The 25909-nt window shown below is 35.3% G+C and overlaps 1 protein-coding gene across 3 annotated transcripts; it reads right to left on the bottom strand.

Moving 5' to 3' along the window:
* Positions 1 to 444: 444 nt before the first annotated feature.
* On the bottom strand, positions 445 to 25534 carry stra6 (signaling receptor and transporter of retinol STRA6). 3 transcript variants are annotated; one of them, XM_039695228.2, is made up of 18 exons: positions 25329 to 25534; positions 20264 to 20352; positions 18889 to 18955; positions 17028 to 17110; positions 16826 to 16959; positions 14806 to 14972; positions 14197 to 14322; positions 12565 to 12635; positions 10770 to 10846; positions 10604 to 10665; positions 10302 to 10464; positions 9162 to 9237; positions 8146 to 8279; positions 5567 to 5684; positions 5290 to 5391; positions 4455 to 4618; positions 3807 to 3944; positions 445 to 1422 (listed from the first exon to the last, which is right to left on the bottom strand). In XM_039695228.2, exons 2-18 carry the CDS (start codon positions 20341 to 20343, stop codon positions 1169 to 1171), a joined length of 2016 nt encoding a protein of 671 aa, XP_039551162.2. In that variant the 5' UTR covers positions 20344 to 20352; positions 25329 to 25534; the 3' UTR covers positions 445 to 1168. The 3 variants fall into 3 exon arrangements, with proteins under 3 accessions (XP_039551162.2, XP_088983856.1, XP_039551161.2); XM_089127730.1 differs by lacking the exon at positions 25329 to 25534 and adding an exon at positions 24877 to 24914; XM_039695227.2 differs by lacking the exon at positions 25329 to 25534 and adding an exon at positions 24503 to 24586.
* Positions 25535 to 25909: the final 375 nt, after the last annotated feature.

The raw sequence follows: 25909 nt of genomic DNA on the forward strand, positions 1-25909 counted from the left end.
ACAGGTAACCACTAACATGTTTAGTTTTTGTGTTTCTAAAACGAATATTTGAAAATAAATAAATAAATGAGCATGCATCCTAGGACTTTCTATAGCTATATTAAACGCATTTAAATCCACGAAATAATTTATCCCATTTTTAGAAGCTTTTTTTTCGTCATGGATATTGTAATAGCTAGGGCAGAACAAAGGAATAATGAGATTTCGGTATAGTTTTGCTCACACCTTACTCTACAAACCATACGTTTGAATAACGAACGAAAATCTTTTTACAATGTTTAAAATTGCCGCAAGGAAAATAATGCATAACTATATTCGTGGGAGTATATTATAATTCGAATGGTTCTATTTTTTCTTTTTTAACTGAACATAAAAAAACATGCGTTTGATTTTACGTGACGCGCGAGAAGGCACAATTTCCCTTAATTCAACACAGTGAACAGATTTTTTAAGTTTTAATATTTATTTAATTTCATAAATCACAAATATGCCCTAGGTAGCAGAAAAAAAGACATAATAGAGGGGACTATCAAAATGAAGTGTCAAATGTAACAGTGAGACAGATTGTGTTTATATTTAGTCAGAGATGAAAAAAAAATATTGCAATGCAATTATGTTGTCTTAAAAGAACAGATACAGCTCAACCCATAATAGACATTATAGGCTTCATCTGTTTGTTTAATATAAGAACATTCTCACCACTGGTAAAACTCACACCAGTGAGTGCAAAAATGAGTGGAAATAATTAATTCATCAGTTTTGCCAAAGAGCAGAACCTGTACATTCATAAATAGTCACACATCCTAACCTCGCATCAAGCGGTTAGATGGGAGTTCAGTGCCAAACTAGATTTCCTGATATGCTAAGTCCAAGAAGGAAAGACAGTCTCACTCAGACATGCAACAAAAGACACAATCCATCCATCCATCCATCCACACATCCACACACATGCAACGGATCCGTTAACTACAACTGCTTGGAGTTCTTCCTGAGGCACTGAGCTGTAAGTGCACTTAGCTAAAACACATGTGCTTCTCCGCTACACCAAAGCAAATAATACTATCATCAATATCTGGCCAGCAGCCATTAAGAGAGGCGAGGCGGGGCGGGACGGGGTGGGGTGGGGCTGGGTGGGGGGTCTCCTTCTCCACATTGTGATGTCCAGTCCTCAGTTGTTGGTGGCGGCGCTTTCCGTCTCCTTGCTCGGCTCCTGGATGCTGCCTTCCTTTTTGCTGCCCTCCTTTGAGGTCCGGTTGAGCGCTCCGTTGATGAAGCTTTCTGTACTCTGGCACTGGAAATGCTTTCGGGAGCCCACCAAGGATGGATTGTTGACCAGCGTGAAGAGGAGCTGCCAGTGCGCTCGTGCCCGCTTGGCGTTGGACACCTTGTTCTGTTTCTTCTCTTGCTGGACCAGTTGAATACCTTAAACATCATGAAAGAGGTTAAGTCAACATATTAAAAAGTCAATTTAATTGATTACTGATATATATCTACATCTATATCTATATATATATATATATATATTTGTTATAGAACAAAATGTAAATGATTTAAAGAGGCCATCTTACCACACTACATATAATATTTTTACCTTTAATTTTTGCCTTCTTACCTATCACTTATTGTATATACACAGGCATTTAAATATTTACATATTTAATTGCCCATATTTTAATTTTATTATAATTTTATTTTAATTTTATTATAATTTATTTTAATTGTAGATTAATAATACAACACACACACATATATATATATATATATATATATATATATATATATATTAGTGTTTTACATTTATTTTTAATTATATAATGTATTTCATTTGATCAATTTATTAATTTAATTGATAATTATGGAAATCATTCATATCAATAATACAGATAACACAAACATAATTGCTAAACATAACAGATCAATTCATTTAAATAATACAATAAAAAAAAACAAAAAAAAAACTAATGCTTGCAAATTGCATGAAAGCAACGAGGTCTGGAATGTACACTTCACAGTTGAAATATACGAGGTGCGATTAGCATACGGAGAGTGTAAGAACTGTGAGCCACACAGTCAATAACAGAGCTCAGTCGGTGTAACAGACACATAAAAAGTATTGTATGCAAATGCGAACAAGCAAATATTATTCCTAGAGTTTTTTGTGTGCAAAAAGCATCACATTTGTAGGTGTAAAATCAACAAAAGACAGTTTTTTTTAAATGTGGTATATATACCATCTGCTGCCTATCATCCTGCAAAGCCCTAAAGCAAGGATCTGTCCTGCTCCAACAGCTTTGACTTTCTAAGACACACTAGAAAGCTCTAATGGCATCTCCGCTCAGCTATATGAAAGAAGTGTGAATGTTCACACTACGAGACGTGTACTCCGTGTCTACGACAGGTCTGATTGAGCAGTAGCAGGGCCGAGGTGAGTTATTGCACATCAGGGCCCAATTTATCCTGACAAATTTAATCATTGCGGGAACGCTCGCCTGCTGCGTGCGGGGCAACATGATGAATCAATTATTCTAAAAACAAGGCCAACCAGCCGGCTGTGCATATAGACATGAATCACCCAGGAGAAATCAAACATGGATCAATATAAATATCTTAGCTTCAGTCAGAGATTTGACACAGATGATCTAACATCATTTTTCACTGCTTTCTGTTTTGAAATGCATTAAAAAGATGAAATTAGTTTGTTCTTTTAAAGATGGTATTAGTCTGAACACTACTGGGTACTGGGAGGTCAATCTGTTTGTAGTCTGCATGTATGAACACATAAACACACACATTGTTTTATATATATATATATATATATATATATATGGGCTGTCAAATGATTAATCACATTCAAAATAAAGGTTTGTGTTTACATAATGTGGATGCACTGTGTATAATTATGTTATATATATATAAATAAATACACACACATGCATCTATATTAAAGAAAAAAAAATTTATTTATATATAAAATATTTATATTCATATATAATATAAATTATATGTAAATCTATATACAGTATATACATGAAAATATTTCTTAGATATATACAAGCATGTGTGTGTATTTATATGTATAAAATAATTATGCACAGTGCACCCACATATATTATGTAAACACAAACTTTTATTTTGGATGCGATTAATCACGATGACTGCACTAATATATATATATATATATATATAAAATGTATGTTGTATATGTAGTGTTTTAATAGGTGGTTGAGTAAAAATAGAATTGGTGCATATGTAAATATATAATATAACTATATTATTTTTTATAACAACTGCCAAACACAATAAAGATAATTGGTAAACAAAGCATATAATATAAAACATATTTAAAGTGGTGTTTCACATTTCCTTTTTATTATTATTATTATTTATTTATTTTAATAATTATATATTTAATTTTATATATATTTATTTTTATGGTAGTTATTAGTATAAATAATAGATGGCTGAGCAAAAATAAAACAGCTGACCATATTGTGTCTTTTTTATATATTAACGTCTGGAACTGATTATCACTTAAAGTATGAAATAAAAAAACACACCTATTTGAAATCCCTCAATGTTTTTTTAAAGTAAGACTTCTAAAAGTAAAGTGTCCAGGAATGTACAGTTTCCACCACACACTCACTGTCAAACCTCAAATGAAACAAACACAGCCTCAAAACACTGACCACATCCTCAGATCTAAACGACTGAGTCTAAAAGCTTGGAGTCTGAGAGCGGACTCTCTCAAAGCGAATGGTATCATATCGTAGTCATGAACTGAAGTCATAAAGAAGAAAAGCACAGACCTTCTTCAGCATCTCGAATCCTCTGTGCGGAGAGATTGTCCTGGCCCGTGGTTTGCAGCAGGAGTCCACAGAAGGCCTTCATCACGGGGTGAGACTGGCTGACCTCAATCTTCAGGTAATGAGCGTAACACCGGTATCCTGCAGAGAGACAACCAAATGACACTCACAGCCAACATCTGAGGGGTGTAGCATCAGACTTTCAGTATTGCATATTTCCAGAAATACAGTATATGGTGGAAGTAGTAGCTACAAATCCGGCTTAAATAGGTTTAACCACCTTGCTCAGGTGCAGTACAGTGGATGTGATTTTTCGGGACGTTATATAAATATTAGATGATAATGTTTTAAATCATCATAAAGCTGTGTTAATTGTGACCAGCACTCAATTTGCCCTCCGCGGGACCTATTCAGTCTTAGCCTGACTTCGTTAGACTTCGTACTTCAGTTTGCTTCAGAACTCAGTCTGAGATAGCGACCTATCTCTAAAGTTGTTTAAAGGAGCAATATGTAAGACTGTGGCCAAAACTGCCACCTCAATCACTTTCAAATTACTGAAGAGAAGTGTAACCCCTTTTATACTCGAAATGCAATCCATTGGATTTGCTGTAAACCCTGGGTCAGTACCTGGGTCAAACATGAATGCAGTACCTGGGTCAAAGGCCTCCACGCTGCGGTTCAGAAGGCTGATGTCCAGACGTCCTAAGTGGACTATGTTGAACAGGGCAGTGACCACTAACCTCCAGATGCCCACTACCACACCAACCATGACATTGACCAGGAAACACATGTAGCTGAGAAGAAACAGACTCCCTCTGCAGAGAAACAACACATATAATTAGTATTATAAAAAATAAATATACTGTATATACATTTGTTCTTTAGATTTGAGATTGAAAAAAAAATCAAAAATAATAACAAAAAACCAAAAAAAGTATATATTTATATATATATATATATGCACACACACACACACACACACCAGTTGTTTATTTCTTTTTTATTATATAAAATCAAATGATCGAGTATGTATTATTAAATATATATAAATATATTATGACTTATTTTTCAGTCATAATATAATAAAGATAATTGGTAAACATAACAGATAATTTTATTTTATATCATAAAATAAGTAATAAATATAATATACTGTATGTCATAACATGAATAATATATAATGTAATATAGAATAATATACAACTGATAATTTTATTTCATATAATAAAATAAACAAGTGATATACATAATTACACATACACACACACACACACACAAATATAAATTTAAGTTTAAAGACTTAACGAGTTAAAATTTTATTAGTAATAACGACGTTGCAAAAATAAAATGGCGTTGAGTTGAACATGTTTGCATCATAAATTTCTGTTGCATTATCATAATCAATGATGTACAGAACGGTAGACGTTTTTATTGTTGGCCTGCCAGAAGCAATAACCAGTCGTAATGTCGTAAAATGAATTCGCACCTGTTGTTCAGATCTCTCGTCCCTGCATCTTTCCTGATGAACAAAAACCTGGACGTCACGTGCTGGATCAGCGAAGCCAGGAGCAGCGTCAACCAGAAAGGCCTTTGGCAAAGACAACATGTAAAAGTGAGAACCCCCTTAAGAGGCCCTTCCCTAACAGCTCAGCTTATGATGAGAGATGACTGATAGAAGAGATTCCTGGCTCACGGGGTCATGACCCCGAGGTTTCTCAAGGTCACCGTCATCATCTAAAGTGCGCGGAGTGAAGGCAACTCACCACATGCGGCCGATGATATGGAAGAGCATGAGATTCGTTCCATAGAGAACAGGGATGATGATGAGGAAGACGGCGAACAGAATGCAGAGGAAGAACACCAGAGTCTGGATCACCATGCCTGGACACAGACACACATCAGACATGCTCATTTACAGGATACTTGTTCAGATGGTTTTCATTTAAAAAATAAATAAAATGATGCTTATGTTATTATATTTATACATGTGCATATTATTAATTTGTGTATTATAAATTTTATTACACACACACACACACATATTATATACAGTATATATATTATATATGGTGAAATATATATATATATATATATATATATATAATATATATATATATATATGGTGAAAAGGTGGAAAGTAACTAATTACAAATACTTTCGTCACAGTACTTGAGTAGATTTTTCCATTTTTTCTACTTTCTTGAGTATAATTAAATTGAGGTAATTTTACTCTTACTTGAATAAAATAAAAATAAAGTATTCAACTTCTCTACATTTATTTTTCATAAAAAATATTATGAAAAAGGTGCCGACGGAGCAACAGGGAAAGCTGACATTTGACAGACACTTTTCAAACTATTGCGGTGGAGCCAAGCAGTTCAGCCAATAACAGACAGATCTAAAGCCCTTCAGCCAATAACAGACAGGTCTGATTCGGGTGAAAAACCAATCAAAACCTCCAGTTCGGCTGGGGGGCGGGGCGTTCAAACCGCGCTTTGGCGCTCGTGTTTTGAATCAGTAGCGCTAACGTTTCAATATTTCAGTGAATGTAAGTGAGTTTTCTGCTCATATTTAATTATGGCAACTACTGAAATGGGTCACAAGTTACCACTGATAATACCAGAGCACTGAGCAGTTGAAGAAAATAAAAAAGCTCGGCTCATAACATGGACGCAGTTATTGCATGGACGGAGCAAGACCAATGTAAGTGTCTAAATACATGCACACAGTTCAATTAATGGTAAAGCTCGCCCCATCATTCTTTTGAGAATACCCGATAGTTTGATAAACACAGATATATTATAGCTATAATTTGTTTGTCTTCATGTTTTATCAGTCAAAATATCGCTTGTTATGATGTATGTCTCGAGACCGGTCTCGAGACTTTTACGTGGTCTCGGTCTTGTCACGGCCTTGACGGTCTTTGGTCTTGGTCTTGTCTTGTATCGGACCTCTCGGTCTTGTCTCCGTCTCGCTGTCTCAGACCGACATAGTGGTCGAGGGATTTTAGCAATACAATACTACAATATCCACGACGATATCCGCAACGGACTGAAGCGCGCGTCCAAGTGAAGACATGCGGTGTGCGCGAGCCACACGAGAAAACACTGATCGCAGCGGCAACGAGCACTTTGATCACTTGATTTAAAAAAAAAAACACATATCATGTACAATTATTGATGTATTAATATTTAGTAAAACACATATCAGTGACAAGATTATGGGTTTTAACTTCATTCAGGCGATTTTGGGTAACTGCACAACTGACGGATGGCTTTGAGCGCAACGCCAACAGTATGTGTGTGTGTGCGACAAAACAACCAACTTTCGGATCCTGCACTTAAGCTTATAATTTCGTTTTTAAAAATATTTATGTATTTAAAAGTTGCAGAATGGATTCATTTGGAAACTTCGAAATTGGCAGAGATAGACAGGCAATGCAAAACAAAATCTTACTAGTTTTTGGTCTGTTTTTTGGTCTCGGTCTTGGTCTCGACTTGGTCTGTCTTGTCTTGGTCTCGATACCCTCTGGTCTTGGTACTAGTGTCTTGGTCTCGGTTTAGGCGGTCTTGACTACAAGTCTAATATCCATATAAGGCATTTCCTGAAATGTGTAAGTTTAATACTTCTATGCATCAGTACTAGGTCTTCAGTATGATGACATGAGAGTGTTTAGTGCTCCATTTTGCTATCATCTCCCCATTTTGAGTAAAAATAGAAAAATACTAAAGTAGCCTACTTCGTAACGTAGTAACTTGAGTAGTTTTTAAGCAAACTACTTATTTACTCTTACTTGAGTCATATTTTTTAGTACTTCTACTTGTACTCAAGTAAATTATTACTTAAGTAGCAATAGCCTACTTTTACTTAAGTACAATTTGTCAGTACTCTTTCCACCACTATATATATATATATATATATATATATATGGTAATTTGAAGTGGATCAAAACCTTTCACCTAAATTAATTTTGCACAATAACTGTTCTTGTCTTAGGACAACTTTGATCAATTTTTCATGAGCCACTTCAAATTGAACACTTTAATATATATATATATATATATATATATATATATATTATTATTATATTATTGATTGATTTTTTTGTATTTATTTTTTATTCATCTAATTTGTATTTATTTTTATTTATTTATTTCTGTATTTATCCAATCAATAAAATAATAATAATAAAAATAATAGCAGGTTTATAATAATAAAGTAAATAAAAGCTTTATTGTCATATATATATTATATGTCATCTTTCAAATCTATTTATTCTCACACTTTTATACCTTGAGAATGAGGGAGTTTCGTTCAATACAGTTGATAAACGTGTTCTCACCGAGACACATGAAGGCAGCCTGGTAACTGGTGAAGCCCATCCAGCAGACCAGTGCAGGTCGGGATGGTCTGATACTCCTGTGGCAGTTATACACAGTGAAGATGTCTCCTCTGTACAGTCCCTTCAGGTTCGACCTGAGTCAACACATAGACAGCACTCAGAGCTTTAATAGACACACAGCGTCTGTGGAAATGCATGTAATGGGGACGTCTCTTTATCAAGAAGGAATTGCATGTCAGGGAGTCAAACTGCCATTAATGACATCTAAAAACTCAATTTGAAAAGTCATTATTTTTAATCTGGTATTCCTGACTGTAATTACCTCTCTCTCATTAGCCTAGTAAATGATTTCTCCCCGTTTCACCTCCAGCTAGCTCTTATTCATAATAGAAGCAGTCAGTTATGAAATTATTAACAGTGCATTCACAAACGTGCATGATGACCAATAACAAAAAAGAAAGAAGAGGAAATGTGTCAAATCATATAAACTGGCGCTCTCATATTAGAGTTATACATTTATACACGTATAAAATTAACTAATATAAAACAAACAAAAAATAAAATATTTAATCTTAAATACATAAATATGTAATATTAAAAACACAGATATTTATTGTTAAATACATACATATTTAATATAGATTTTAAAATATATTTATATTAATATTCATAATATTAAATAAATTAGTTACAATGGTTTTGTATTTTTTTTGCTAAATCACATTTGATTTAATATATTTAAAAGGAAATTCTGAACAAATATTTTATTCTATTTTAATCCAATAATTTAAAAAGTTGGAATTGAGTAAAAAATATATAAATATATATGAGAGATTTATAAATGTAAATCATAAAGTTAATTTTGACATTAGAAGTCTTTTATGTCCAATTCTCACTCCAAATTCTATTTGTAAAATATATCTGCCTTTATTTGCATATATTTGTTTCTGCATAGTTAACTGGGATAGATTAGGATGTGAGATTTTTAGCAGTCTATCTGTAGTTTTTAGTATCACCTGTGCAAGACCATGGACCTCATGAGCATGAACAGGTTGACCAGGCAGGCCAGGGTCACCGCTGACAAATAGCAAACTGAAAAACAAAAATCACATGAGCCGAAGAGTCAACATCAGATGCACAAGTACGCACTCACGACCTCAGCACTTTTTCCCACTGACTGATTGGAAAACGAGTCCTGCTACAGTTCAGCGGTCGGCTTTGCTGACTGCGTCATTATTCATCGGTTGATTTATATGGGTATTTAAAGTGGAGTGAAAGCGAATGCCAGCGAATGATTGGATTGCATACAGTAAATGCACTGATGCATGCAGACCTCTAACAGTCTGGATCAATGCAAGCGCTTCATCAGAAAGCTCACATCTGTGTTGGCATCCATTAGCTAATCAGAGATCATCATTAAACCCATTCTAGACAACTGCACTGATCCAAAATACTCCAGCTTGAAAATGCCTCTAGTATATCTAAATTGTAGCACATAATATGGTATTGTTAAGGTTCCTAATTTTGGGTTCATTAAAATTCCTAATAATGATCCAGTCTGTTGTGATTGGTCTACTCTTCTCTGATTGGTCAGATGGCTCAGTCTGTTGTGATTGGTCTACTCAGCTTTGATTGGTCAGATGGCCCAGTCTGTTACGATTGGTCTACTCAGCTTTGATTGGTCAGATGACCCAGTCTGTTGTGATTGGTCTACTCAGTTTTGATTGGTCAGATGGCTCCGTCTGTTGTGATTGTTCTACTCTGCTCTGATTGGTTAGATGATCTAGTCTGTTGTGATTGGTCTACTCAGCTTTGATTGGTCAGATGGCCCAGTCTGTTGTGATTGGTCTACTCTGCTCTGATTGGTCAGATGGCCCAGTCTGTAAGAAAGTATCTTTTTTTACTTTTAAGATATCGCCTTTTTAAATTAAGATGTCAAAATCGAACGTTTTAGGACAAAATCGTTTAGGACAGACTTGTTTCAGACAGTTCAGAAGCGGGTCTTTCTTTTCGTGAGACAATAACTCCATTTATCTGCATTTTGATGTTTAATACCTGGTATTGCTGTTTGTGAATGTACCTTTTACATTCACAAACAGCAATATTACACACTACATGAAACGGTCTATAAAGATGGATAAAAAGGACTGACTCACTTTCAACACACCACAAATAGTACATTACGATCCTGACCACCTCCTGGCGGTCATCTGACAAGATGATATTGAAACCAGCCAACAGGAAGGCAATGTTTTCATCCACTCCTCTACGGACAATGTGTAGGGTGGGCAGCACTCCTGAGATCAGCAAGAGCGCCATCTAAGAGATTGGGAGATTCAAAAGAATGAAAAAATGCGCTGGAATAAGCTACTTTTGCCGAGTTAAACGAAAGAAAAGCGCATTAATTACTTTTAAACAGAAATAACTCAAAAACGGTCTCGTTTCTTAAAGTGTTTACCTGATAAAGTGCAATGAATGCCACAACCAAAGAGATGGCTAGTTTCAAAGGGAACCTAAAAACTGATGGAAAAGAAAGACAAAAAAATTATTTTTATATTTTTCGACAAAAAAAAAAAGTGGTTTCAACTTTAGGTTTAATAAAAACATTCAAATGTAATAATTACCATCCTCGGGTGTATAGATGTAAGACTTGGCCGCATCCCTGAGTCTTTCTAATAGTTTGGGTTTTGTTGCGCTGGCACTGCAAAACAAGAGATAAATGTTCATAAACAACAAAACAAAACTTAATTCAACAGAATTCTATAATAATATCCCATCATATTCTTTCGAACGCACAATTACACAATTAGTAGATGCTTCATCTAAACTGACTCGCAGTACACGCATTACTTTGCACAATGGCTTGCAATGGGATTCAAACATACCACCTTTGAACAACCAGTCCTGGTCTCAAACTCACGGCTTCTTGGTATTTATATCTGGAATTTGTTAATATATACAATATATATCTTATGTAGCTCCGCCCCTTTCCAACACTGCACTCATTGTGTGCTGTCTTCCGGTTTGTATTTCCACAGCACGAAGGAAAGATCTTACAGATTTATGAATGACCCGCTCATTTTAAAATCTTCCCGGTCAACTGACATTTGTTATGACATCCTCGCCATGATAACTTTAGCTAATTCTACAATAAGTAAATCCACTTCAGCAGCTCAAGTGTCAAAACAAACTCCACGAGGCGTCAGTGACAGTTTTTACTTCGCCTCTAGAGGCCGCTCTCCTATGTACATAGACACAAAGAAGTTTCCATGAAACAGAAAACACGTGATCACATGGCTCACGGGACTATTTTCAATGACGTTCCAGACACTCAGTATATTTTTGCATGAAGAAGATCAGCATCTGTGCCATACAGAGACTGCAAAACAGTGGCTGATCACCATCTATGACTCTTTGCATAAGTCAATCTACAGTAGGTGTGATTCATCGCCTGTCAATGGAAATAAGGAAGTAGTCCATGCACAATATCCCATCTGCATTGCTATTGTAAAGTGTGCCACTTGCTATAATAGGGGAAAAAAAAACGCACCTTTCCATTCCTTTATTGTAATTGTAATTAGGGATGCACGATATATCGGCCACATTATCGGTATCGGCCGATATATGATCATTTTTATATCGTTATCGGCCCAACAAGAACATTTAGCCGATATCTAAAAGCCGATAAATAATGTATTACTTCCTTCAGCTGAGGGACTTGATGATGCCTTTAAATTGCTTGAAATACGATTTAAATCACTTTAAAAAAAGGAAAATCCAGTGAAAGTGCAAAATGTGCAGCGCAAGTCTGCTACACAACATTAAAATAAGAACATCATAATTGTGTTTGTATCTTGGCTTTTAATGAGGAGACTTTTTTTTATAATCAGGCTCTCAAAAATTGTCTAAAAATTTGGATTTTGATTTATCAGCCAATATATCGGCTTTCAAATCTAAAGAATTATCGGTTATCGGTATGGCCAAAATTGTCATATCGGTGCATCCCTAATTGTAATCCATTCCATTACCAAAACAGTTTCACAAGATTAGTTTACATACCATCATCAGCATTATAACCGCACTTTATAACGTTATAACAGAACAAGGCCTGGAATATTTAACTATTCTTCAGGTCAAAATGTACCTTTTGAAAATGAACCTTCAGAAAATGTTGTTAACCTCTAAATATTATTGAAGGGTTTTTTTTTATTTTATTTTCAGTTTCTATGGGATTTAACCCCCCAACTTATCTCATAATAAAATGTATATCTTATAATATATAATTGTGGGGCAATCTTCAATGAAAGCGTCAGCTCACTGTGAAAGTCTTGTCATGAGTTACTAGTATAATTTCTGCTGTTTTAAGCTTCTCGAACCTTTGGGTTAATAAATAAAGGTGTCCACATATGTGGGCCTCACCTGATTTTGGTGAGCTTTTTCTTCTTGAAAATCTTCTTTACATAATCTCGGTAATAACTGCTACTGAGGTCCTGCAAAACAGATTCAAAAATAACAAAAAAAGACCAATAAATTGATACAGACTATCATTCTATATGAATTCTTCCAAATCTAAAACAGTGTCCGTCATACAGTTAGACTAACCGGTTGCGCTTTATTTGACCATACGTGTACTTACAGTGTACTTCCCTAAGAAAGTACTGGGTAATACAAGGTAACTACATGGGTTAGTGGTAGGTTTAAGGGTAGTTTTATTTCTTGCATCGAAACAGACAAAGGCAAAAGACAATTATAGACATATTACACCCCAATACAATCCATTTAATAGATCATATCAAAGCAACTTTAGTATCAAATTGATTCGTCAAATCATTTACTCGAAGTTTAGATGCTTTGCGAAGGAATTGTTCCTCTTATTATATCCAAGCGTATTCGTCATTGCGATTATAGCTGAATAACACTGGCATTGTGCGTTTCCTGTGGGAAAACAGCACGCTGTTTGTGTAATGTCCTCTGTGAGTCAAACATAACCCAATCCCATTGAGCTGCTTACAATGATTAGACCTCTGGAATGCAGGTGCCGAGTTTACAAACTCCCCTCTTGCCTTTCCATGTTGCTAAGTCCCTCATTATGAATTAACGCAGTGGTGCTTAACTGGCAGGTCATGACCCGAAAATGGGTCACAGGTAAAGAAAAGGATTTTAAAAATCTAGAGGCAACACACGAGACAAGTATTTTTTTAAAGAAATGTATTCTTTGTTTTTATGTGGTTTTGAAAACTTTGAGAAAAGTTTCAATTTAATGACTCTAAAATGCAACAAAAAATATTTCCTTACATCGTGGGGACATGTGAGCGTACACATTTTGTCATTTAAAAAAAAAAATATATATATATATTTTTAAGGTAAAAAGTATTAAAAACTATTTTCACATATTTCAAATATCACGTCACATAAGGGATTTGAACGTCACTTTACAACCCGAACTAACCTTGTTTTCAAATATTAACAAGCAGAGTAGAGCAATTAAAGAAAACAATCATGATTTTTAATAAAAAATCATGCCTTAATTTCCAAAAATTGTATCCATCCATCTCTATATCTATATTCTTTAGTATGATTTGATTTTACAACATGAACAAACCTTATTTTTCAAATGTTAAGCAGTCATATTAAAAAGATTTGAAATATTTGTTTAAATTAAAATTAATGTTAAAAATGTCATTATGTAAAATGACGTCTTATGGAACAATGTACAAATAAAAAAATTAAATAATTATATATATATATATATATATATATGAAACAACAAGAAAAGATTATGCCTTCATAACGTAATACGTTTTATTAAGAATAAAGAATAATTTTTTTAAATTCTCACACATATACATACATGTATATATATATATATATATATATATAAACAATGTACAATAATGAAAAATATAAAATTAAACAATAATAATAGACTACCTTCATAAAGTGATTTCTATTAAGAATTTGATCTTTTTAATATAGCTTTTTTCTTCTTTATTATGATATCAGAACAGTTGCATCATCCTAACATTTTAGACATTTCCCTCAAATTCTCACCTCAGAGGCATTGGACGTCTCTGTACTCTGTAAGCCCTTGAACAGAAGTAGCGGATACTGGAAACTAAGAAAGGCCAGACAGGCAATCTGAGGAAGACTGCTGAACAGCGCAAAGTACTTATAGATCTGCAGACATGGAGAAAGAACAGACAAATCAATTTCAAACGGCATCAAATGTTCACAGCCATTTCACAATACCTTCCACACATTCTGTGCAAACCAATCATGAAATTGTACTCTGAATTATTTTAGGGCGAAATAAAGAAAGCCTTGTTTGAAATTCTATGGCTTTCAGCATGCAACCCAGTCAGTTTGTTTTTGCAGTTTGCTCTGGTACGTTTGCTTTAGTCCTGACAGAAACTAAAGTGATTAACTGAAGGGAAGCTCCATGGTGAGATCCCAAGAAGCAGAACAAATTGTTTTGAAGTTTGACCATTCATTTAGGAGACACGAGGACAATGGGAACAAAACCGGTTGAGGTTAATAAAATTATCTGCCAGTCTTATTCAACATCCTCTAGAAACAGAGAGAAACCAAACTTAGAACCCAGATCAAATGTGCTGAAAATACTCTATAGGCAATGTTTTAGATGCATTTAATAACTTGTACCTGTGGTGTTTTGGGACAGTCCACCTTCTGCCAGACCAGAACTCCGAAGTGTGTCCACGACAGCAGGCTTCCCAGGACGTAGCCGACCTTGTTATGCAGCGTACCACAGGCCAGAAGAGGGTAGTATAAAGCGGGATAGTACAAAAGAGCCAGGATCATCCAGAACTCTACAGAAAACAAAGAACAAAAGACTGGATTCAGGTACAGATATGTGATATTAGGCCTAAATGTAAAAGAGTACTATTGTTTTGTTGTTTGATTAACATTAATGACTTAGCAGAAGGTATTTATAGGCTGCTGTCACTTTAAGATGGATCCAATATAATAATACACATCTATGGGTGTGATATTGACAAAAATATTTTTCTAGTTCAGAGGACATTTTCCGGTGAAAATTATTATGCTGGTCATATTTCCAAAAATAATAATCTGTGATTCTGAATGCCAGTATCCACACCGGCGCGGTGATGAATTGTGTTCATCCACGCTGTGCCGTGTCGAGGGTGTCGGAGTACAACTCGCGTAAAATTGATAACTCCGCGAATGACTGCAATTGCAGATTTCGAACAGAGATGGCGACAGAGAGGAAAAACGCTGTACTGCAGCTTTAAAAGTTTAAGTCATTTCAACTTAAGGCAGCACTTTTTTTATTTTATTTTTTACCAAAAGGTACCAGTCATTTAACACTCATTTTTAAAGTACCAATAACAAAAAAGTATCAATAAAATAATGGTCAAATCTACCATTATCTGTCTTCAAGTGTTAAACAGTTCCAGTGATTTTCTCTCATTTTTTGAGCACGATGCTCTGATTCTCAATTTACAATCATAATTCTTTAGCATTTCATCTTTTGTGTTCAACGCAAGAAGAAAACTCCGATTTGGAACGATGAGAGGTGGAGGAAATGATGTCAGAATCGTTCTTTTAACCTCAGATTGCTGCAAGTTACTTTGAGTAAAATGACTACTTGCTCATATGATTTTTTAAACTTCGGGAACAGCAAAATATGTCATGTGATTGAGAAAGAGGAGAACAACAATAGTGTCCCATCCACATTAACAGACTTATGTCTCAATTAAAGCACCAAATAGTTACATAACGTAAATGCAGCATTATGTATAATGTCTGAGCCCCTGTTTGCTAAAGAAACAAAAAATGCAGGCGATAATCCAATTACAAAACACAACTAAGAAGGACTAGCAGTACAGAAGGGGGAAAAGATCAGGTAGGGTGCTACTTTTCATCCTCTTGTGTGAACTGAGCCTACTTTGGATAGGTGCCATCTTGTGAATAGAGAGAGTGTTCAATGTTCATTCGATAGCACCGGTGCAGGGTGATATCCCTGCAAACCAATGCAATTCCCAAACACTTTGGTGGCCTGAAATCTTTTCTAACAGCATTGATTTACATTATGACAAAAAATAATCTTCTTTTTGAATCTTTAAAAAAGTACGGTTTAGTGCAAAATGTTGGCGGATCAAGGATAGCTCCTTGTGGGAATCGACCTAGAAACATGAGGCTCTGTTCTTTCTTTTGATAGATTGCATATTCAGATATTCATAAAACAAAATATTCTGTTAGTGAAAATGATCAAAGTGGCTGGAAACTTAAACAAAAACTGCTCGGGAAAGAGTTAATGACCATATAAGTTTGATTAAAACATCAAACTATGGCGAAAATATTGTATATTTTTTCTTAAATATGAGGGAAGATTAACCTGACAAAATTCTTTGGCATAAGAAAGGGTTTATTAAAATGACACGATTTATTTTACTATGAAAAATGCAAAAAGCTCACAGGAAATTCATAGTTTCTATGAATGACAGCCGGTCAAAAAATCATGTCCACGCAATTCGTCACGTTTCATTTTTTTTACATTTTTTCCACAACTACAATATGCTTTTTCAGTTTTCCTTAGACCGGAAATTACCTTTGGCCACTACCATCAATCTTCACTTATGAAATATTCACACTAAATGCATTTCACCACTTCATAAAGCAAGAAATCTGTCCGTCGTACCTTTGTACACGGTGTCTTTAGTGAAAGGAAGTGGATGGTGACTGAGGACCATTCCGACCAGCTTGCAGAAGAGGACTCCATACACGGCTACGGCAAGACCCTTGTGTTGTGTGTGGTCTAAAAAGTTGACTGGGCTGAAATAAAAACTGAAAATTAGACTTCTTGTTGGTGGTTGCCAGGGTGTTGCTAGGGTCAAACTGACCTGAGTAAACCCGTAAGTCCCCTCTGATTGACACCCAACTTCTGTCGTCTGGCCAGGACGGCAAGAACCAGCATGACCACCAGCTTTGGACATAAAGAGAGACAATATGTCAGTCTTACACCCCCCTGACCCACCAGAGCCTGGCGTTGCTGTGACGTCCACGACTTCTTAACCTCTTCTGCATCACAGACCCCCATGAAACAAGGGCCGAGCTGTCTCTGTGTCTGGTGTGAGTAAGTGCCTGGGGGTCAGTGACCTGAAGTGACCTGTAACACTTTTAGGAAGCGTCATGGCCTAAGGTGACGTCCGAGTCCACATGGGTTCATCATAGTCAATTAGCATGTGGCTTTTCGTATCATTTCAAAGAAAGCAAAAGGCTAGCAACTCAGTGGGAAGTCTGGCAGTTACAAAACGAAACACAGCAAATGCATTGTATACTTTTTAAATGGTTTCTTTACACAAGTGCTAAGACAGTACCATGGTGTCAGGTGGATATATGACGGTGCTTTGCCAACCTATATAGAGTATTCAATGGCAAATGGTCATATCAAAATATAGGAATTAGCAGGGCTATTATAGCTAACTAAAAGCATAAAAATAGGACAAAAACTCTTAAAATGATATTATTTCAGCTAGTTTCCAAAGCAAATTTCACATTTCAAACATTTAGTTTAGTTAAACATTTAGTTTAATGATGTACTAAAGCTGAAAGTGTATAAAAAATAAAATGTATAAAAACTAGTATTTTCAAACTGATTAAATCACATCTAACAAAGTTTGTGTGATATATATATATATATATATATATAATATTAAATATTAATATATAATATTAATTATGTATATATATATATATATATGTATATAATATTATAAATGTATATATATATGTATGTATATATATATATAAACACACATTAATATTATATATACAAACTTTTAGATTAGATGTGATAAATGGATTTGACAGCACTAATAAAAACTATTTATACATAATTAAAATAAAAACAAAATTACAAATTAATAACATTTCTTTTTGCTACAAAAAATAAATAAAAACAGAAAATATAAAACTAAAAATAAATTAAAACTATAATAGTATCACTACTGTATATATATATATATATATATATATATATATATATATATATACTAAAATAAAATAATACTGGGGATTAGGATGGCCGATATACGACAATACCAATATAATGTTGCTAGGGTGTTCTGGATGGTTGCTAGGACATTTCTAGGGTGTTCTGAGAGGTTGCTAAGATATTGCAAGGTGTTCTGGATGGTTGCTAGAACCTTTGTAGTGTGTTCTGAGAGGTTGCTAAGACGTTGCAAGGATCTCCTGGATGGTTGCTAGGACGTTTCTAGGGTGTTCAGAGGTTACTAAGACGTTGCAAGGGTGTTCTGGATGGTTGCTAGGACGTTTCTAGGGTTTTCTGAGAGGTTGCTAAGACATTGCAAGGGTCTTCTGGATGGTTGCTAGGACGTTTCTAGGGTGTTCAGAAGTTACTAAGACGTTGCAAGGGTGTTCTGGATGGTTGCTACTAGGACGTTTCTAGGGTGTTCTGGGAGGTTGCCAAGACATTGCAAGGGTTTGCTAGATGGTTGCTAGGACGTTTCTAGGTTGTTCTGAGTGGTTGCTAAGACGTTGCAAGGGTGTTCTGTATGGTTGCTAGGATGTTTCTAGGTTGTTCCGAGAGGTTACTAAAACATTGCAAGGTTGTTCTGGGTGGTTATGTATAGGCATAATTCAAAAGAGCCCAACCCCAAATTTCTATGATTCCATGGATGTTTTTTTTAAAATAAAAAATATCAATATGATTATAATAATAAATACATCAAGGGAACTTACAGATATTGCAGCAATGCATATGTGGAAGAGGCCTTCTTCAGCTGTGGGGTCACATGGTAGGATAACCCTGAAAATGTCACAAACACAGAGTATTTATCATAAGCTGGTGAGACCCAGCCGATTACTCAGCCTGCACACGGTCCCTCCTTTCCTAAGCAACAGACCATTACTAACAAGAGCACTTTTACTGAACCTCTTCAAGTGAAGATTATTCATTTAAACCGATTGTCGTAGGTAATGTGACTGACGTGGACCGCCAGCGCGCGGATCCGATCGCACTTCCGAGTAAACTGGAATGCTTGGATGGAATTGATGAATGAAAAGGCCCTTATTTCATTTGATTTACTAACAGGGGAAGTCTTGGACGAAGCTAATATGTGACGCATTGAAGAAACCCTATCTTCACAGTTTGGTGTCTTGTTGCCGAAAAGTCTCTTGCATATGTGAAAAGAATCAAAGATGAGATCAAAAAGAAAATCTCGCCATGGATCGCAATGATGGATATCACTTTCAGCAGAAATATAATCAGATATGTTTGCACACCTGTAGACTTGGAACCATATAAATATTCTGGGTAGGGCATTATGGGATGGCAACAAGACTATACGACAAGCAGCAATAAACATGATAATGCATATCTGATTACTTTACCCATGTTATCAAACTAAAAATCAAAACTAAGTTAATGTCTAAACCCAGCGGACTCATGAATGCACCTTTATTATATATTATAACATACAATATGTATGTGTAATTTAGTATACATTTTAAAAATATTATATTTAAAATGAATAACTACATATACACTACTGTACAAAAGTATGAAAGAAGTCTCTTCTGCTCACCAAGGCTGCATTTATTTGATCAAAATAAGTCATTTTTTGAATAGTATTACAAATTTGAAATATCTATGTTTTTAATATTTAATTCATTCCCGTGATGTCAAAGCATCATCACTCCTTCAGTGTCACATGATCCTTCAGAAATCACTCGAATGTGATGATTTGCTGCTCAAGAAACATTTCTGATTATAATCATGAGAATATTTTCCGCTTAATATTTTTTGTGGAAACACGAAAAACTCGATTCTTTGACTACAAAGTTCAAAAGAACAGCATTTATTTGAATATTGTAACATTATAAATGTTTTTCCTGTCACTTTTGATCAATTTAATGCATTTAATGCAATAAAAGTATGATTTTTTTTCAATTATACATTTTTTCATGAAAAAATTGGATTTTTTTTTTTTTTTTTTAATTGCATTTTTCAAATTGGATTATTTTTCACATATAATGAATCACAACACTTTGAAAGATCGAGTTTAGAGTTCACCCTAAAGAAACATCTTCAAAACACCAAAGTATGAATACTTACTCGACAGGAGGTTTGGTTGGCGCTGCGTTTTCGTACCAATCTGAGTAATCGTAGAAGTCTTTCCCAGTTTCAGCACTCATGGTGCCAACCTACAGATGACACAGAAGTTACAGAGAGCTCCAATAACTTAGAGAGCAGCCGAGATCACTTTTCACACTCCCGCGGGACGAAAAAAAAGAAAGAAAAAAAGTTTCCTCCAAAGTTTGGCAGCTGGAAACTGCTGGTTTGTGTTGTGTTCCTAAAGTCTAACTCAGCCCCCTTGTTCAGGTGCCGTTACCACTGCGACCGAGAGCTGTGAGGAGCAATGTGACGGGTCCCTTTCTGAAACATGCCAACCCAAAACGTCTTTACTTCAGCTTGGATCTCCTTTTCAGATTGGGGATTACCACCTCACTGGAAACCAGGAGAGAGAGGAAAGCAATGGAGAGCGAGCGAGAGAGAGAGAGAGAGTGAGAGAGAGAGAGAGGGTGTGAAAGCAATCCAGAGAGAAGTTTTCCTGATTTCCAGATGGGGCGTCCGATCTCTCCTGCCACCTGTAGTTCCAAGGGCCGTCCTGTGGCTGGTATTGAGAGGTTGAATGAGCGCTGGACTTATAAAACTCAGCCAAAGCAGGCTGGAAGTGTGTGTGGGCCGAACGCTGACATATTCCAGCGTGATAACAGGGAAATTCATGTGTGTGAGCTGCAGTTATCAGGCTGTGGAGATTCCCAAGTGTGTGAGGCATAAGGAAATCATTTCCATTACCACACACATGATGAAGGAACACTTTCTGAATTACACAGTAAAAAAAACTGAAATTTATGGTGAAATAACAGCAACTTCACTGTAAAAAAATAAGCTAGCAACATTTTAGGTTTCAAAAACCTTATGATATAATGTTAATATTTCATTATACTGAACTACTAACTCTACTAAAGTCTTTATGAACTTGGTTGCGCATCAGAAATCTGTCAGGTTTCATTAAGAACGTCTTAATTTGCATCTTGAACATAAATGAAAGTCAGAGTGGGACTTTTATTTTTGGCTGAACTAAATTTTTAAGATGAATAAATCCACTGTTGTCATTTTTCAGATCATATTATTAGAGACCAGAGAGCATAATAAGATCTATATGAACGTGCGTACACTCAAAAAAACAGTTTAATTGAATTTAGAAACTCCTCTAAATGTCAAAGATAAATGAACATTTAACACTTATATTAACAACATGTTTCCCTTTACTGAAAAACACATTCAATAATCCCTAAATTAACTTTCCTAAAGCAGTCCCTTGCAAAGCATGCTGGGAACTACAGATCCACTACAGATGTTGCTGGAATTAGTTATAACAACTTAAAATTTTTATATTAATAATAAACTATGGTAATTTAATGAAACTAAACTTAATATTTTGAGTCAAGCACATACATAAGTAGAAACAACACATTATTTCTTATTCGAATGTTGAATTTTAAGTTGTAATAAATCCTTTTTCACAGTGAATAAGTAAACATCAGTTTTATTTATATTAGGTTGATTGAACACAGTTAAATTAAGTTGTGACAAAATGTAAAAAAAAATCATGTTACTTCAGCTTATTTTAATTAATTAGCCTAAACTGAGCAAGCAAAAAAAAAAAAATTAATTGTACAAACTCCGATCACTTTCTCAGATTTAAATAAGCACACAGAATTTATTATAACATATAGTTACCTCCTATATACAATACAAAGAGCTCCAGCCATTTAAATGAAACTGAAGATCAGAGATACGCTTTGAATTTTTAATTATATCATTACATTTAGTCATTAATGCTCAACAAAGAGTTTTCACTGTGCAGTTAAGCTCTTCTATGAATGAATGCTCTGCTATGACGCAAGGTGTGTTGCCCCGCCCATCAACTGACCACGCCCCCTTTACAAGCATGAGGGACCCTTCAGCTGCACATTAAACTGATTATGCAGGGATTACAGTCAAATGCAATTTACAAATCCATTTCTAACAATGCTGAGAACTTCTCAAACCACATTCGTCCATCAGGGAAAAAATAAAAACAAATCAGGATTGACTAATAACAGTCGCAGAACAAAGAATGCTTTAAAGAGCTCTGATTACATCATGGAAATGTGGCTGAAAGTTTGCTTATATCTGGTTGGGAGAAGGTCAACGGTATTTTCCATTAAACGCCTCTGTGTGTAAGGTTGACGCATCTAGTTTCCAAATAACATTGACAATGGATTCTGAAACCTACCTGATCTACCTGAGAGATACGAGGCTAGTTCCTCTCCTCTCCCATTTCAAAGAACCCAATGTAACTATTCCAAAAAAAGACATAGTGCACCATTCACTTGAGACATGAAGTTATCTCACAGCTATATTTATTTTCATTGTCAGTACACATGTAGATTCCTGATCTGTGTAATATCCCTCCTACCGCACCATTCACACCATATTACATACTGGTACTATTGTAACGAATGACCCAAACAGATCATGGACCGCCATTGTGGGTGGCCTTTGAAATTCTGTCACGGTTAAACCTAAATGGGATCCTGTCAGTGTCCACAGGAGCTCTTAACAAGGGTGAAACTGATTAAGAAGGCAACACCATGGAGCACACAACACAAGATGGATGCTGCATGTAATGACTTCATATCAGCCACCATCACTCAAGGGCTCTGGGGAAAACCTACAGAGAAAACTGTCTCCATGGTGCTAACATGACCGTGCCGTCGACAGTAAAGCTTTTAGAGGATAATGAAGGTCAGGTGACAACCGAGACTGCCGTTGCATTTAGCTGGCAGTGAATTTTTTACTATTAGAGTTGTTGTTGGAGTTGATGAAGATAAAAGTATAAGAGATGTGAACGATGAGACGTGGCACATCTAAACAATCATTCCTCTCATATTCCAAACTGTCTTTTTAGGAGCACTTCACGCATTTCAACATTAATCTTTATTGAAAGTGGATCATATATGTAGTCATAAATGCGCCCCTCGGTTATTTTCTGCCTTTTCTCGGTCAAGAGGGCACCAAATTCAAAAATTCTTTGACATTTCGACTCGAAATTCTTCCTGACAATAAAGAACTTGAATGCTGTATATTTTTGTAGAAAAGGCACTGCCCATGATTTGACACCTGGAAATGCAATTACGACTTCTCAACTCATTTAAATTCAAACTTCCGAGGAGGACTTGAACGGATCCTTATTTACTATCTGAAATAGAAAATATGGGCGTGGTAAATATCAGAATGCCCCTCCCCCTTTTAATATAGCCAATAGGCTTTAGCTTACATCAAGTGCATCTCAATTTTTTGGAAATGTATAAAATATGAAATTAAAAATTAAGAAAAATAATTTGAAAGTGTAAAGTGCGCTAGGTAAGCAATATGGTAAGAAAGGCTGTGCTGTATGGTGAATAAGTAACGGCTGAAGGGCGTTGTTAGGCACGATGCGATGTGGAGTAACCCCTTTACTTCAGCCGTTACTTATTCATGATACAGCACTTGCCTCGAGTACATTATTGCGTTTATAAAACAGCAACCACACAATGTAAATATTAAAGTAAAAAGAAAAAAAAATTCCGCTAGAAAAAAATAGTCCCTGAACATGAACAGCAACAACGTGCCAATGTGTAACATGCATTAAAGCTCAAAATAAAAACAATATGGGAACTGCAGTGTTGAGCAGCGATAAATATAACCGTGAAGCGGTCATAGCCATGTTTTATCATGAATAAAGCTATCGACCAATCAGAATCAAGGATTGGAAAAAAAAACCTTTCCTAAGGATATTTAGCTAGTATATAGCAAATATAAACTACTTGATTCTTTATATCATTCCAAAATGTAAACTATCCCTAAGCTCTAATCTGCTAAACGTGACTATAAGGCATGAAGATGTTATTTAAAAGCACAATTTTCTGTAAAGCTGCTTTGAAACAGTCTGTGTAGCTATTGAGAAAAGCTATACAAATAAATCTACCAAATCACATTAACTTACATTTTTCATTCAAATAGCATGTTATATTAGCATTTTTTTACATACATAAAATATCTGTGTAATAAATTACAAACTTATTGTCATCTGTGAAAATGCGATTTTCCAATGCTAATCTACCTGTTGCCACAATACCAGGATGTTGCTAAGGTGTAGAGGCTTTTAGCAAGTTGCTAAGGCGTTCTTTAGGGTTAGCTGGCCAAAAGGCTCAGAAAAAAACAATCCCACCCCCAAATTTGGAGAAATGGATCAGGTCTCACCATCACCATGCAACGGATTTTCTCAACGTCTAATCGTCGACAATAGTAAGTGTAAAAGCTCAATCATCATTTAAGTTTGTAGCACAAAGCGGTGTGACGCAAAAGTTCAGCGCGTGAGAAATAGTTCTTGAGGCGCATGCAAGGTGCAAGAGGTTTGTTACACGCCCAAATGAATGATGCAATTGTTTTTGTTTGTTAACGAGTGTTTAAGGATGTTATATGCATTGCATTGGTTAGTTTAATTGTAATTTACGTCGAAAGATGATGAGCAACGGAATGAATTTTATGAATGAATGGATGACGGAGTTGAATGTTTTTAGGGTGGTTTTCAATGGCGCGTGTGAAAAGCAACTTATTTGAATAACTTAGCCTACCATCTCCTGAGATCAGATGAAGACGCACAGATTGGCGTGTGCGCGCGCACGTTCTTTCACTTGTTTTAGTAATAGACGATCCATCATCACATTGTGCATCTTTGGTCAATTGTGGCCCACGAGTATTCATACTCAAAACAATCGATCATTTATGGAACTGTTTCATTGACATTGATATTTTGTTGTCCGTGCTTTCTGTCCAATAGGTTTATATTTACGTAAAAAATATATATACAGTAGCCTATCGATTTATTTATAATTGTTTATAATTTTTGTTGTGAGAAAGCACATTTTGTATTTACATTTTCCAATACTTTCCCAGTTCCTAATCCGTTCCTTTCTCAAATTTGTGAAAAAATACAATACAAATACTTTTTTTTTTCAATTAAAAACCAGAAACAATTTGACCATCAAACTGACTCTATTTTAAAACATCAAAAATCACTCCTTACCTTGAATCAAAGAGATGCAGTGCAAAATTCCTCTAAATGCAGTATATTCCGTAAGTTTTTTCAGCAAAGTGTATTTATAGGTATCATCACACACTTGGGTTACCTACTTTAAACTTTTGCAATAACCATATGTTCAATGTTTTGAAGGTGGATAAGGATTTGTCTGAACACTGCATGCCTCTTTGCAGACTTTGACCCTTTTTTTGCACTGGCCACAATATCTTGGTAACGAACTTCGGGAAGAAAAAAGACACAAGGAAAGTGCTGTTGTAAGATAGGACACCTCTTGGCTGAAGTTCAAAGCAGTGGCCTTTGATCACTGATACGAAACATCACCGAGGGAAATTGATACATGCTTTGCTCTGCATTCACATAGTATTGGATAGTTGGATCAAAGCGCAGGACTACAAACCATGCAAAACATATGTATCTTATTGCATTTGAACACCAACACATTATAAGGGTCATTGGATGAAGCGTTATAGTCTCTTTTAATTGTCTCTAGTAACCTTGCAACATCTGTTTACTCTTTACGTCTAGCAGATTGGCCTTTTGACTTTAGCTATAGCAACAGAACAAAA

The sequence above is a fragment of the Pimephales promelas genome, chromosome 25 (assembly GCF_988280905.1).
Source record: "Pimephales promelas chromosome 25, fPimPro1.hap1.1, whole genome shotgun sequence".
Classification (NCBI taxonomy): domain Eukaryota; kingdom Metazoa; phylum Chordata; class Actinopteri; order Cypriniformes; family Leuciscidae; genus Pimephales; species Pimephales promelas.